The 14,953-nt window shown below is 36.4% G+C and overlaps 4 protein-coding genes across 4 annotated transcripts; 1 reads left to right on the top strand and 3 right to left on the bottom strand.

Moving 5' to 3' along the window:
* Positions 1-389: 389 nt before the first annotated feature.
* Positions 390-2,347, bottom strand: LOC113865583 (photosystem I chlorophyll a/b-binding protein 5, chloroplastic). The gene is made up of 7 exons (XM_027500253.1): positions 2,283-2,347; positions 1,748-2,212; positions 1,516-1,648; positions 1,309-1,421; positions 1,120-1,224; positions 880-968; positions 390-799 (listed from the first exon to the last, which is right to left on the bottom strand). Exons 2-7 carry the CDS (start codon positions 1,951-1,953, stop codon positions 657-659), a joined length of 789 nt encoding a protein of 262 aa, XP_027356054.1. The 5' UTR covers positions 1,954-2,212; positions 2,283-2,347; the 3' UTR covers positions 390-656.
* A 1,038-nt stretch (positions 2,348-3,385) lies between these two features.
* On the bottom strand, positions 3,386-6,923 carry LOC113864542 (protein CYPRO4). The gene is made up of 2 exons (XM_027498382.1): positions 5,188-6,923; positions 3,386-3,857 (listed from the first exon to the last, which is right to left on the bottom strand). Exons 1-2 carry the CDS (start codon positions 6,802-6,804, stop codon positions 3,576-3,578), a joined length of 1,899 nt encoding a protein of 632 aa, XP_027354183.1. The 5' UTR covers positions 6,805-6,923; the 3' UTR covers positions 3,386-3,575.
* A 1,359-nt stretch (positions 6,924-8,282) lies between these two features.
* LOC113866275 (pentatricopeptide repeat-containing protein At2g04860) lies at positions 8,283-10,430 on the bottom strand. The gene has a single exon (XM_027501155.1). The coding sequence runs from the start codon at positions 10,428-10,430 to the stop codon at positions 8,283-8,285; it is 2,148 nt and encodes a 715-aa protein (XP_027356956.1).
* Positions 10,431-11,756: 1,326 nt separating this feature from the next.
* On the top strand, positions 11,757-14,039 carry LOC113864544 (thioredoxin-like 4, chloroplastic). Its single transcript, XM_027498385.1, has 3 exons — positions 11,757-12,956; positions 13,319-13,372; positions 13,764-14,039. Exons 1-3 carry the CDS (start codon positions 12,477-12,479, stop codon positions 13,890-13,892), a joined length of 663 nt encoding a protein of 220 aa, XP_027354186.1. The 5' UTR covers positions 11,757-12,476; the 3' UTR covers positions 13,893-14,039.
* The last annotated feature ends 914 nt before the right edge of the window (positions 14,040-14,953 follow it).

The raw sequence follows: 14,953 nt of genomic DNA, 5'->3' as shown, positions 1-14,953 counted from the left end.
TAATTGCTGCTGAACCATTCCATAAATCCAGAGACTCATCCATACATTTAACAGGAAAGGGAAAAACCGGGAGAACCATGCGACTGGCACTCACACAATGAGCTAGTGATTGAAGCTGACTGGTGCCTATGCGTTTATTCTGGTTAAATCAGTTGTCAGTTAGCATCATGAAGCTTAAAGGGTAAATGACCCTCTTGCTCGACTCGCCTAGAAGTATTTCATTCAATTCTAATATTAATTAATCACGTACCAAACTAATTTAAATCATAATCTATCGACAGTAAGCTATGTATTATAATGTAGGGAAATTATTATTTAAATTAGTTTGATATTAGTTAATTAATGTATGCGAACTGAAATGAAAAACTCCAACGGCGGTTAATTATGTTGTAGGGGTTGAAGTTTCTTTTAATATGCTTTAGAAGTTATTATATAAACCGAAAATGAAAAGCATTTATTGTCGGATTTAGTCATTTCCCCAAGCTGAGACAAAGACTTAAGATAAGTCAATTGGAAATGTAAAAGAATACAATTTGTTGCTAGACCCTTGGCTCTAAACCTAATCCTTGACCGAACAATGGCGGAGGGGGTAAAAAGTATTTTCGTTTTATGGATCAGTCCATGTCGCATAAAACTAATGCAGGCACTTCTTAGAACTAGGAGCTAGAACTTGCAAGGGTCTGAATAATAGTTTTATGCCATGGATTGGAGAGATGCTCCACAAGGTTATCAATTGGTCCAACATGAGTCACTGATGCTTGTACAAAGATGCCAAGCATGGCCACCATTGCAAGTCGCCCTGTAACCATAAAATTTACAAACATGGAAACAAGCTAGGAGTATTATACATAAGAAATTTAAGAATTAGAAAAGGGATACCATTTTTTATCTCTTTAAGCTTCCAATCATGAGCATTGTTAATGTCTTTAGCTAGGCCAAGAGGATTTAGAAGAGGACCCCCAGGGTACCTGTTAAACAAGAACAAATACCTCACAACGCAAGTACATTAAAATCATAATGGCCCATGACAATTTTTCCTTTGTAGAGGAGAATGAATGAGTCTTGGCAGAATAACTTAATTCATGCTCCGTACAGTATAGTTTAAAGAAATGCAAATACCCTGGCTCTAAACCTTCTAGTGAAGCTTCCAATCCAAAGAAAGACCCCTCTTTGGCTTGAGATCCAGGGCTAATGAAATCCATGTACCTTTTTGTTTCGGCAAACCTGTGCAAATAAAATGATGAAAAATTATGGATCATGGATTATGGATTATGAAATTATGAAAGCCCCAAGTGACTAAAATTGTACCCCATAAGAAGTAGTTGAACAATGAAGAGTGTCTGAGTATTGGCAAGCTCGTATTTTACTGCGCCGGCTTCAAACCAAACTGGTATCTTACTAAGTCCTGTGACGCGAAGTAGCTGCAAAGATTACCAAGTTAAAGATGAAAATATAGTTGTAAGTGGTGTTACTATTCTAATAGCACGCTTTGCAAAAACAAGTTGTGGAACTCACATCGGTCACTAGAATTCCCAATACCCCAAGCATTGCAAAGCGAGCATGAACCAGCTCTGCCTGTACATACCACCTTAAGCTTTCGGGATCCTCTCCAAGCCCAAGTGGGTCGAACCCAAAATCCCCAGCCAGACTGAAAAGCTTACCGTTATGTTAAAACTTGGAAAGAGAAAGTGGCAGGACCATATGAACTGAAAGTAGAGTCAAAGTGAAGAAAGGTGTAAGGGCTCACGTTCCATCAAGATGAGGTGGTGGATCAAGTCCTGGAAGCCATGTGGGTCGCTGTTGTGCTGCGACACGAATTCGCTTGCAACGTGGCGTGGCAGCAGCATGCCCAAGCCACGAGAAACTTCCAGCTGGTGAAGGTCTATCTATGCTCTTGCTGTTGAATAAAGAGTGTGGCCGAAAAGCGAAGCTTCTTCCTATTGCTACGGCCATTATCTGCTCCTATTCCGGTGCTCAAATTTGCTACCTCGATAACCACACATGCATATTATTGGTGTAAGCTGTTTTAATCTTAAGGAAAAGTGAAAAGAAAAAAAGAGAACGCATGGGCCCACTTATCCATTTAGATTGGAGAGTCGGATAACAAACGTCTGCTTGTAAGGTTCCATGATGGCATAGCTATTTTCCTCCAACCTAGAGACATCGGCTTCCAGGCCACTCCAGAAATCAGAACATTATGGTCTCCAAATTTCTAAAATAAACCAAGTAAGATGTTACTGCATCATCTTTCATAAGAGTAAAGAGAGGCGAACTTGACACACAATTTTTACTCTCCAAGCTCTTTTTAGTTTCTTCAGAACTTTTCCAATTCATACTTGTTTACAGTGAATTTTACGACGAGTAAACAAATAAATTTATAATCTGGAATTGAATTAATTTTTTTTTCTAAAGTTATTTCAAGTGTGCTCTTTAACGTGACAGTAAAATTAAAGTCATGAACTAAACTAGTAAAACAGAAAGAACAGAAGAAAAGCAATGCAATAAAGTAAGAAATTAAATAAACTGAAATTGACTTGAAATATTGAATGTAAAAGTACAACTTTTGACAACATTAGTAGTTAGTAAAACTTTTTGATAATGTGTATAAAAGTCATAATTCCTAAAACTTAAAACCTAATTTTATTTATACACAAATTATTTTAACTGTTTTTTTTTTCTTGTGCCAGCATTCTTTATAACTTACTTTTACACGTGAACATTTTTTGTAACTTATTTTTACACATTTTTTTTAATTATTTTTGCTTTTTCGCACATGATTTGCATAGTATCTGTTAATAACTATTGATAACTTCTAAATAAGTGTCATCTTTTATGCCTCTTTTTATTACTTGGACTTTGAAAAACTTCTTTATTAATCTCCATTTTTTGATAACTTTATAAGAAAATATATCAAAAAATCTTTTTTTCAACTGATTTTGACTCTTCCGATGTTAGGATTTAAATTCTAAAAATTCCTCAAAATGTTACTTTTTTTTTTGGACCAAAAATAAAACTTTCCTATATAATCTTGTAAAACGTGTGGAAATACGGTTACTTTCGACAAAACTCCAACAAATAATCAAAATGCAAGAGCCTAGGATTACACCAATTTTAGTCAAAATATTTTCATAACCAACAATTTTTGAGATGTAATTGAACTTTGAGAAAGTATAACTCATTCATCTACCTCGAACTGTAGCAATAAAGTTTCATAACTTATGAAAAATTTTCTTCTCCCAAACAATACTAACATAAACACCAAAACTTGCAAATCTAAACCAAAGGCTGCGAAGAAGGCCACTACCGGACTGAATTTGAAGCGCTCAAATAATTAGGGTTTGGAAATAAGGAAAATACAAATTCAGAATAAAATTATACAATTCTGGAACTAACTAATATTTTCCTTAAAGAAAATCGAACATACTGATACAATTAGACAAACATCACTGAATTCCCTTTCAGCAACACCTTAAAACATCCTACATACAATTAAGAAGTTTTTAAATGAAACATCTGAAATGTCATTAATTAAGCCAAAAGAGCAGACAATTGGGTCAATGACTGCGTCCAGATTGTCATCGTTTGCTTGATATGCTGAATGAGCTGACTTTCATTGGGGTGGCTATAACCAATGGAGCCTCAGGAGACTCAGAGACTGCAAACTTGTCATGCATAAATCGGCTGTCAACAATAGAATCATCCCTGAGGACTATCTTGTAGCAGTAGCAGCTCTTTAGACCCTGTTGGTTTCGGTAGCACTCGTGAGAACCATCCTTGACTTGTTGAAAGTTCCATATCACGCTGAATTTCCCCACCGTGGCTACTATATGGCGCTCCTGCTTCCCATTCTCTGTAACCTAAGCAGCCAAGAAGTGGAAATTGTAATTATAGTAATAAATGCTTCCAAAACAATATGAAAGACAGAAGAAAAACCAAGATATGCCATTTCTCAGCAGATGCAGAATAGTCATTTCTAACTTCAGGGTAAACCACCAATCAAAGCTACTACAATCCCTGTGTTTTCAGCAACAGCAAACATCACATTCACTTAACAATTAACACGTACACACAAAGGTGTTAAGAATTTGCTAATCTCAACCCTGGATACACTCATAGATTGAATTTATTTATATAAAAAATGAAGTTTGAAAAAATACATTTGTCAAGAAACCATTCAAATGAGATGCTAATGTAGAGTACATGTGATAGGTATTGTAAGATAACTAAGGTGTATTTTAGGAAAAGAAGGGGATAAAGATGTGCTATAGGGTAGGGGAATTTAAGCCATGTGTAAGCAAGGTGGGGAGTGACGTCATTTAACAACATATTGCACACGTGGCATCAGGGGAGGTGGGAAGAAAGGGAGGGACTCGGTTGAGTGGGCTACATGAAAGGGGGGAAGAGAAGGTAGGAAATTGACAAGTGAAGGAATTGGAGGGAGAGTCCCGCCTCTCCAAGAGTCTGGGACATCTGTAGTTTCTTTTCTGTTCTATTCACAGAGAGACAGAGAGGGCAAGGAAGTGAGTTTTTTTCAATTTTCTGTGCAAACTTACCCCTGTTAGTAATATCATATGATATCAAGAGCAGAATTTCAGTGATGATATCGTAATGTTCTGCTATTTCTGGCCCAGTTCTATCAATGCATAATAACGCTCTTCACTGATAGTTCACAAAACAAAATAAGAAAGCACGAGTATGACATGTTATGGAAAAGATGCAACCAAAGGAAAAGTTATTAGGTTATAGCTTTGACTTAAACCCATCTCCCGAAACAATACAAGATTGTTTTATCTAACTGTATTAAAAATAGTAAATAAATTTATTTGCGAAAATATTGATAATGTAAAATCTCCTTGTATTGCAATCTGCAAATAACTAAACATATTACAAGCTACCGGTTCTGGCAACTGTGCAATATATAACGTGACATAGCCTTGTATGATAAATTGCAATGCAGTTAGTCAACCATTTACTTGTTATTTACTCCACCCGCTCTCATAAACTATGTGACTTAAAAGATACTTTTTTTACAATAAAGGGCAGTTGAGGCAACGAATTATAACAATTAACATTTGATACTACGACAATTCACAGGGAAAAGAAGATATCATGATTCTTAATTTGCAAGATAATAACAGAAACAATCACAAGCAAGCCATGCCTAGCAGGATGAAAATTCATACTTACCCACGAAAACTGAGCATTGCGGAATTTGTTATTTGCTCCAGCTAAATGTGAGTCCAGAGGGGTGAGCTTCAGCAACCTCGGAGCAGCAATCCTATTTCCCATCCGACCGGCAAAACCAGTTTTCATTTTTCCATCTTTGTCAGCAAAGACAGTACAAATAAGAATCAAGTAGGTATCTGTTGTGCCCACAATCCACTTGCCATCAAAAGTAACATCCACATGAGTAACAGGAGATCCAAGGCCAGGAAAAGCCGTCTTTGCCTGCCTCATAGTGTTAACCGAATAGAGCCTAATCTTTCCATCCAACGACCCAACAACAATGGAACCATCACCAGTGGTGGCAAAGCACTGAAAGTTAGTCCCCCTCGAGAACTGATGCCCATGTGCCCAATTCAACACAGGGGTATTCAAATCATTAGAATCAGCCAGATTCTGAACCATTCCATTGCGATCACGCATATCCCACCTACAGAGCCTATTATCGTCCAATCCTAGAAAAGTGGACCCAGAGGGATCCAATTGAGCACCTTTACTATCATTGGTGATATCCCTCATCGTAATCTCAGTACCATCCTTCCCAAACTTCCACTCAGTCACAACCTTCCCAGTTTCAATATCAAGCTGATGAAGCCCCGTTGAATGAAGCTTTCCCCCACCAATTGGACTCATCAGAAGCATGTTGGTCTCAGCCCTCATAAGAAGCGTCTTTTTGGGGGTAGAATGCACCGTCGAAGAGCCTCCATTCTGATACCCATCACCAAAGTGGACAAATGCACCTTTCCCATGAATCCCATGAGCGAAATTCTTCACAACCTGAATGCCATTATCACTCACCAAGAAACTGTTATCCAAAGCACCCAAAGCCAAACTCTGAATGCCACCATTTGCAGCTTCTTCAAATTCTTCCCTCAAGTCCTGGTTCGCTCGCACCGGCGTAGCAGAACCGGGGCTTTTCGTGAAGCTATCCTCTGCATCTTCCCACATGGAATCATCAGCAGCTTCAGGTCTCGCCCACCCAATGAAGTCCTTGCCGTAAATCTTAAGCTTGTTCGCTTCCGTGGCCTCAAAGCCGTGCGTGTTCTCGAACAAACAGTTCTGGAACTGCTCCACGAAGGCGCTGTAATCTTGCCCAGTGAAGAACTTCATCGCCCACACCGCACGCGCGACGAAATCGACGCGCCGCTGGTCGGCGAAGGTCTTCAGTTGCATATCGAGAGACACTTTGGATCGAACTTTGGAACCGACCTTAAGAACCCAGAAACCTTGTTCTTCGTCTTCGTTATCGTCGTCGTCGTCGTCGCTGTCACCGTCGATTCGGTTGGTTTTGACGAAAGAGAAAGAAGTGAGTTTATCGGAGGTTACCCATTTGGCTTTGGGGGTGTTTCCGCCGACGTGGAGGTAGAGCTTAACGGCGTTATTGACGGCGTTGGAGGTTTTTGAGGAGTATTTGAGTTTGAGAGCTCTGAGTTTGGCCTCCACATCATCGAGGGATGAAGGAGTTTTGACTCTTCGTTCAGAGCTTCCTCCATTAGCGTCTTCGTAATTTGCTTCTTCTTCTTCTTCACCTTCTGAATCTGAACTTTCCAACAGATCTTCGCGACTGTGAGAGGCACCCATTGTTGTTTGAGGATCTCAGAGATTGGGAGGAGAAGCTTAGAGAGAGCGCCAAGTTCGAAATTTGAAAACGGAGCGTTTTCGTATTGGGTAGGGTTTTTAAAAACGGAAAGGAAACACGTGTGACTCGACCCACCTACCGCTACGCCATTTGGGATTCAGAAACAGGTTGCAACGATTCAACCCCATGTCGTTTCGTTTTCGTATCACTGTTCATAAACATAATTAAAACCGGTGAATGTGCTATCCAAATAGATACCATTTTACAAATTAAAACCACGTTTTAGTTCATTTATGATAATAAGATTCAAGAATAAAGCTCCAATTTAAAAATATGCTCTAAATGCAATTCTTTTTTATAGCTTAACGTACCCTTGTTGCGATATTCAATAGCAAGACTATTTAATTGAAGTGATTAAATAAACAAAGTATTATTTAGAAAATTGATTTAGAATGATATTTTAACATACAATTTTTAGTGCAGAAAATTTCAAAACGGAAATAACAGGACAATACAAAATCTTGTATAGAATTTGACGATAATATAGTATAATAATTCCTTCTCATGTATACTTTGACTCTCACGACTAATAAATTTCCATATAATTAGAAGAAATTAATAAAAAAATATTAATTTTATAATATCCTTTAATTATAAATGATAATATAATTAAGACTATTTATTTTTTAATAATTATTTTTAAAAAATTATTTAAATTTATTTTTAATTAATTAATAGTGTAATTTTTTATATTAAAATTAAACTCTAATCGTAATTCCTTACCTATAAAAGTTTTAAAAATTGATAATGCTTTGTAAAAAGGATAATTCTATCTATTGAAATACATGTGCTTTAAAAACTAACACGTCACACAGGAAATAAATAAAATTATGCAGACAGTTTATAAAAGCAAAGACGAATATTCATACATCTTATTATACTTATTGTAATGCCCAACAGACATTAAAAAGAAGAAAAAAAAACTTGTTTTCATTTAGTTCGAATCTTCCGTGAAGATTGAAAGATTCATTCAACCACCAAATACAAGTTGGTAAATCACCATTAAAATGAGAAAATAAACCAATCCACAATGAAGGCATTAGCCACTAATTACCATAATCTTAAACAGGCCTACCATGAACAACTCGTTTATTATCAATAGTACGTATAAAATGAAGTTGATGAAAATTTTATGGGACCTATCTCAAAACAAACAAAAACTCTAATACAATATTGTACACATTGAAATTGCATGATTTAATTTAATTTTTCTTTTTTTATCTTCTCAAGTAAAAGGTAACACATTTTCCCACTTTCTGTTTTTTACCATTTTACTTTTACTTGTACAGTTCTACGGTTGCAAAATTGCCATCTCTCCTTAAATTCCTTAGTTGATGCATATTTTGAAGTATCCTATTTGGACAGCAGACAAACTGCAATTTTTTGTGGGGAAAATTTTGGTAGTTAATGTACTATAAAGTCAGTATGGACACAAATGCTGCCAAGTGTTTGTATTCAAATTAACTTCACTCGGGCATAAGTTGCTATTAGTGTCTTTGACGGATGCCACTTCAATAACACTAACACCTGAACATCCATCTCCTCCACTCTCTCTCATCATACCCCTCACCCTTGCTACATCATCCCACCTCCCAACAATCGCATAAAGATTTGACATTAATACATAAAATCCACCGTTTTTGTTATTCAATAAAAATAATTTTTTCGCCAAGCATTCCCCAAGTTTAACTTCTTGTTGAATGCAACAAGCACTTAACAAAGCACCCCAGACAGCAGAATCAGGCCGAATCTCCATTCTGTTAATAATTTCAATTGCTTCCTTGAACAAGCCTGCTCGACCCAAGAGACTAACTACGCAAGCATAATGCTGCAAACTTGGCATCAACCCATACTCTTTTGTCATCATTCGAAAGTATTCCATTCCTACATGGACAAGGCCCCCATGGGTGCATGCTGCTAAAACACCCAAGAAGGTGATTTTGTCCGGTTCTAGCCCTTGTTCTTGCAGTTTAGAAAAACCATTGAAAGCTTTGTGTTCAAGTCCATATAAACTATAACCTGATATGATGGAGTTCCATGTTGCCAAACATGGAGCATTGATGCTACAAAATACCTTTTCAGCATAATCTAATCTGCCACACTTAGTATACATATCTATTAGAGCAGTTCCTGTAAAATCTTCCACTTTCACATTGTTCCTAAGGATATAGTCATGCAGTGTCTCTCCAATCCGCAGGTACCCAACTTGGCAACACCCCGATAGTAGACTAGCAATAGTAATGGCATCCGGTTTTTGTCCACACGTGTTCATTTGGCAGAACAACTCCATGGCATCACTTGATTTTCCAGCCTGCACACAGCCAGATATCAGAGAGTTCCAAGTGATTAGTGTTTTTTCACTAACGTCAAAAAACAAGGACAAAGCAGTTTCTATCTCATCGAATCTCGAATACATGCTAATTAGCCCATTTGCAACCAAGCAATCATTAGTCAACCCTTTCTTCAACCCATAACTATGGAAAGCAGATCCAATTGCAAAATGAGAAGGATTGTTAATTCCATGAAGGACACTAATCAAGGCAACTGCATCAGACTTGATGTCTAAATGCTGCGTTTCGATAAAACATTCAACCGCAGACTCCACGTCACCTTTTTCAGAATAGCTAGAAATGATTGAAGTTAACGAAACCAGGTCTTTGGTGGGGAAATGCCTGTAAAGCAATTTTGCCGCATCTGTGTACCCTTGCTTTGCATATAGACAAACTAGCGACGTAACCACAGAAGCATCACTGGTAAAGCCACATTTGACAACATAGCAATGGACAGTTTCTGGAACCACATTTGCCGACATAAGGTTCATCATTGTCACCGGACTTGGTTGCAAACCTTCCTTCAGCATCTCTTTAAAGCACGACATTGCCTTGTCCAAAAATCCCTTTTGGCTATATGCACCAATCATGGTATTCCATGAGACAACATTCCGCTCAGCCCTCTCTTCAAATAAGAGCTGTGATGCATCCAAGTCATCACATTTAGCATACATTGAAGTAAGGGCATTCTTCAATTGTGGATCCCAACCAAGGCCAGCTTTGATTCCAAACCCATGAATGGATCTACCTTGAAGAATCAGCTCAGGACGACAGCAAGAAGGTAGCAAGCTAACGATTGTTGTTTGGTTAGGTCTAAAAGTCTCTCTTAGCATCTGAACAAAGAGTTGAAGAGCATCATAAGAATGCCCATTTTGTGAATATCCACAAATCAATACGTTCCACGAAACAACATCTCTAAAAGCCATATCTTCAAACAGTTGGCGTGCATGAGAGGAAAACCCAAGTTTCATGTAGAAATCTATAAGAGCAGTATTTACATAAAGGAATTGGTTAATGCCACGTTTCAACAACTGGGTTTGAATCTGGTTTACTTGTAGCCTCTCAGTGGATGATGAACCGCAAGAGGATGAAAGGCATGCTTTGATGAGTAACGAAAAAGTAACGTCGTTGGGATTGGCATTAGCCTCTAAAAGTTGTCGAAAGATGAAGAGTGCATGCCTAGCATTTTGGAACAGAGAGTGAAACGACGACGGATTAGGATTGGAAGCCAACTTCATTTCATGACGAATGCTTGAAGTGTAAAAACTATGGGTGTTAGTATCCTTCAGATTTTCAGAACTGGAGAAAACTCACACATGCAATGTTTTAAGCTCTCTTATGCTTGCGGCTGTAATATCAAGATCCTCGAAACTTCTACAACTACAGTTGCATAACATTGTGTTTGGTTTCCCCTTTTGATGGATGATCCATTTTTACTTTAATCTAACTAGTTGCAGCATATACACTAACAATGTGTTTGAAAATACGTATAAATATAAGTTTAACACATAAATTATAATTAAAACGTTGATTTCAACGTAAATTTATCACCATTCAAATATAAATTTATGTACCCAAATTTTCACGTTATTAGAGAAAAAAACTGATTGAATGGAAAACAAAATGAACGAAAAGATAAGAATTATGAATATATTAATTCGGAGCACTCACCAAATCCCGCAATCACACCATATCACAAATCATAATTATTAGATAAAAATTGAACGGCTCAAAGCATCAATTAAGAAAATAAAGATAAAAATATAAATAATATTAACAAGTATTTTTTAAAAAAAAATAAAAATGAAAAAACTTAAACGTAAAAATTTATATTAAATGACATTATTGTAATAAAAAAAACACTCATTTCTCTTAAATAATAATTGTTGTTTTTTATTCTAAAACCTAGGTGGGTGAAAAATTATGCAACAAAACAAAATAAGCCCAAATTTAGGCAGAAATGCTTTTTTATATTTATTAGGGACACACAAGTACGAAACATGTATGATGTGCCCATTTTTATAAAAAGACATACAAAAATAAATATAATAGAATATAATAATAAGATATAAGTATTTAAAACAGCAACAGGTGTTTAAACAATGAGACTCAAATCCAAGTGCATATTAGCTTCTCTCATTTCTCTTATCTTTTTCTGAATTAGCATTTCCTTTAACTCCTCTGTTTATTATATTATGTTACTTGTTGAAGAATACTAATAATATAATCTTTCTAATATATTTTTTATTAATTAATTTAAAATAATAAGATTTACATAATTTTATAATTTTTAATAAACAGAAAAAATAATTAAAGTGGATATTAATTAATTAAGAAAACTACTTTTAAGCAGGAAATAATAATAATAAAAGAATAAATCTGAAAGACAGTGTGCGGATATTGCGAGTGCGTGTCTTCTCCTGATTTGAAGTTTGTTGCGCAGAGATATCGCAAAAGCGCGCTTTTCCGATTCGACAATCTTCCCAACAACTGGTAACTCTTACTCTTCCTTCTCTTTTCCTATCAAAATCAAACCTTAACTTATCACTTCGTTGCCCCTCTTCACTGTCACTATTTTTTTCACTACTTCGTCCCAGCTTCAACTTTTTTATAATCATAGCTTTTCTTCTTTACAATTCAATTTCAATTTTATGTAGTAAAACACCGTAGGTATCCCGTGAAATTAAAGAATAGTGAATGCTTAGTTGACCCCCACTATATGTTCATGCAAAGGTTTAGGTTTAAATAATTAGTAGCTCTTATTATAAGCCACATAATATATGTTCTTTCTCTGACTTTGGAATGGAATGAGTAATAGCCTTCCTTTTACTTCCAACATTTTTGCCTACTCTCAAAAACAGGGCTGCAGAAGCAGTTGCCAGTGGATGTGCAATGAAATGTTTCTGCAAAATCATAGATCATGATTCTCAAGGATTTGTGTTTGGTTTCTGCTGATTAGAAGAGTTTGAAATGGTTACTCTGCGTGGCTATATCCAATGAATCTCTGCCTTTTTCTATAAACAACAATGTGCATTGAATCACAACCATTTATAGTCTCTTTTCCATTTTCCAAGTAGTTTACATGGTACCCTATTGCTCATTGTTTATTATTTTACTCGATGATGCTTGTACATGGTATCTTATTATCCCTTAGCTCAAAATCATTTGAGTGTCTAAGAAATGCGTGAGTCAATTCAAACCCAATACTCCTTTCTATATGAGGCGCCACCAGCTACCAGCTAACTTGTCAAAACTTGTCGCCAAAACTCTTGATCACGGACTGTATGAAATTTTGTCTGGAAAAGATGCCGCAGGTTGTCATTCAGGGGCTGGATGTTCTGTATGGCAAGTCCTTTGCCAGTGTCAGATTAGACATACAAAAACCAGTTGAATCTAGGATTTCCCATATAGTTTTTAGCTTGGTTCCTGGGCACAGTCATGGAAAAATATGTCTTGGTGGAACAAAAATGGAACCTATAGCGAAAATAAGGCACACATTCTGCCCTAGTAGGATAAGAGTTGCAGATGAAGATCAAGAAGCTTTGTCTGATGAAGATGACGATCTCTGCCCCGTTGAATGTGTGAGAGAATTCACAACTGATGAAGAGTTCAGCAGAATTCTGGATAAGGCTAAAGGATCTTTGGTCGTTGTTGACTTCTTCCGCACCTCTTGTGGAAGCTGCAAGTATATAGAGCAGGGTTTTGCAAAATTGTGCAAGAAATCTGGTGACCATGAAGCTCCAGTAATCTTTCTAAAGCATAATGTAAGTATGCTATCTATCTAGCTCCTCTATGTTTCTCACAAATATTTTTGTTTTTATTAGCTGAAAATACAGAGGTTTTTGAGTTTTAGTCCGTATGAACAAATGAAATTTAAATAGGAACCAATTAGAAAGTAGAACATTTTCAAGAACCCAAAACAAACATTAGCCAACGGCAAAACATATGCTCGTCGTTTTTACTCTATCTTAGCAAGTTCTCTACTAGCTGTCCAGAAGAAACTCATGATCAACTAACATTTACCTTGTCATTGTCTAACATACAAAGGGTTTTATTTGATTAATCATTACATGGAGTCTATTAAAATTTTATCTACAGAGACTCTTATATGTAACATTGCTTGCAGGTAATGAACGAGTACGACGAGCAATCAGAGGTTGCTGACCGACTTAGAATCAGGGTATTTCTCTTTTGTTGTTTTCTGACAAATAAAATGAAACTTGATCTATATAAAACCGGTCTGCCTCTCTGGGAGATAGCTATGGGTCATCTGGCTAATTTACATGTTTGTTGCCTAACTTGTCTTTAAAATTTTGAAGTTTTAGGGTTAGTGCCTTCACTTGCATGATTTCTCTTTTACACGATTATTGGTGGACACTGCATTTTCTTTTTTGTTCATCTTGTTATTTCTTTTGACATTTATCTCTCAAACTACTCTCTCTCTCCATCTTCTCATTGAGTAATTCTATCTTCTTCTTCTTGTACACAAGCTACTGCATATAATAACTAAACTTCTGCATCCATGCTTTATGATCCGTCGATTTTAAAAAGAAAACAACAAATTGATGCAGGCCGTGCCTCTTTTCCACTTCTACAAAGATGGGGTCCTGTTGGAAGCATTCCCAACCAGAGACAAAGATAGGATTGTTGCCGCCATCCTCAAGTACTCATCTCTTGAAGCCGAAGATATTTTGGGTTAACTATAAAGGATTAGGTCTAGCCACCCCAAGGGACGGTGGTGCTGGTAAATTAGTCTTTGTTTGTACGTGACAAAATTCATGAAACAACATTTTGTTTTCTCAAAATAATATACTTTAGTGCTGGTCGCCTATTTCATTTTGTTAGGAAATCTACAAGCAAATATCCAATGGAGTGTTTAATGCCCATGATGAACCCTCCCTTCTCTTTACCCATAGGTGTGGCCTCCTTTGGTGACGGCAGTGTCAAATATCAAAACTACTAAATAAATCTTACTTTCTACTTTTGTGATGCATCTTTATATTTAACCAAGACCTTTTAACGCAACCAAATACTAGTAGAGCCGGGAGATAACCGTGCCTATGAATGTGATTCAAAACTCAATTGAGTATGCATAACTTCAAATTTTATTGTGTCTAAAATTTCGAAATGGACTTCAATGTCTTAGGTGTGTCATTCATTATTCATTACCTAACTGAAAATAAGTACTAATTGACAAATTGGAGTCCAAAAGAGGAAGACATTACCACATTAACTTGCAGATCTATTATTCTTGGTAAGTGCAGGTTTTGTCAAATATTATATCAAAAGGGAAAGAGGGAACCCGTAGATGTGAGACCACAGGCTGAAAGTACAGCAGCATTTTGTAGTAAAATTTTTATCATTTTGAGTTTGAAGGAATGAGAAACTTAGCACCATACCACCAACGCAGCAGCTACTGAAACTTTGTTTTTGGACAACACGCACCTACTAAATGAGGAACACGTCCCTTCCTCTGTCTCTATTACTACCTCAAGCAAATTACTTTCCGGAGAAAACTTAACTATAGTATTAGAAGTATTTTTAGTACTGTTCTTTAATCATTGAAGTATTTTGCTAATCTGCAATAACATTAAATATAATTTTTTGTTAAAATAAAACTCTTAATTTTAATTAGTAAATAAACAATACCTATAGAATAACATATAAGTCAACCGTTCCCTGCTATGAAAGTATTATGAATCGTAAAACGGCGATCAATATGATATCATTAATTCATGTTCTGTATTCAGTTACAACCTGA

Source organism: Abrus precatorius, unplaced genomic scaffold (assembly GCF_003935025.1).
Source record: "Abrus precatorius isolate BTA unplaced genomic scaffold, Abrus_2018 Scaffold4, whole genome shotgun sequence".
Classification (NCBI taxonomy): Eukaryota; Viridiplantae; Streptophyta; class Magnoliopsida; order Fabales; family Fabaceae; genus Abrus; species Abrus precatorius.
This window is presented reverse-complemented; position numbering and strand designations above follow the sequence as displayed.

Excerpts from the sequence above, each read along its gene's own strand:
- LOC113865583 (XM_027500253.1), bottom strand. The coding sequence starts at position 1,953 with ATGGCCGTAGCAATAGGAAGAAGCTTCGCTTTTCGGCCACACTCTTTA. Across the intron at positions 1,649-1,747 it reads CCACCTCATCTTGATGGAAC|TCTGGCTGGGGATTTTGGGT; the intron begins GTGAGCCCTTAC and ends TAAGCTTTTCAG. Across the intron at positions 1,225-1,308 it reads GTTCAACTACTTCTTATGGG|GTTTGCCGAAACAAAAAGGT; the intron begins GTACAATTTTAG and ends TTATTTGCACAG.
- LOC113864542 (XM_027498382.1), bottom strand. The coding sequence starts at position 6,804 with ATGGGTGCCTCTCACAGTCGCGAAGATCTGTTGGAAAGTTCAGATTCA. Across the intron at positions 3,858-5,187 it reads GCAATGCTCAGTTTTCGTGG|GTTACAGAGAATGGGAAGCA; the intron begins GTAAGTATGAAT and ends TTGGCTGCTTAG.
- LOC113866275 (XM_027501155.1), bottom strand. The coding sequence starts at position 10,430 with ATGAAGTTGGCTTCCAATCCTAATCCGTCGTCGTTTCACTCTCTGTTC.
- LOC113864544 (XM_027498385.1), top strand. The coding sequence starts at position 12,477 with ATGAAATTTTGTCTGGAAAAGATGCCGCAGGTTGTCATTCAGGGGCTG. Across the intron at positions 12,957-13,318 it reads TAATCTTTCTAAAGCATAAT|GTAATGAACGAGTACGACGA; the intron begins GTAAGTATGCTA and ends CATTGCTTGCAG. Across the intron at positions 13,373-13,763 it reads CTGACCGACTTAGAATCAGG|GCCGTGCCTCTTTTCCACTT; the intron begins GTATTTCTCTTT and ends AAATTGATGCAG.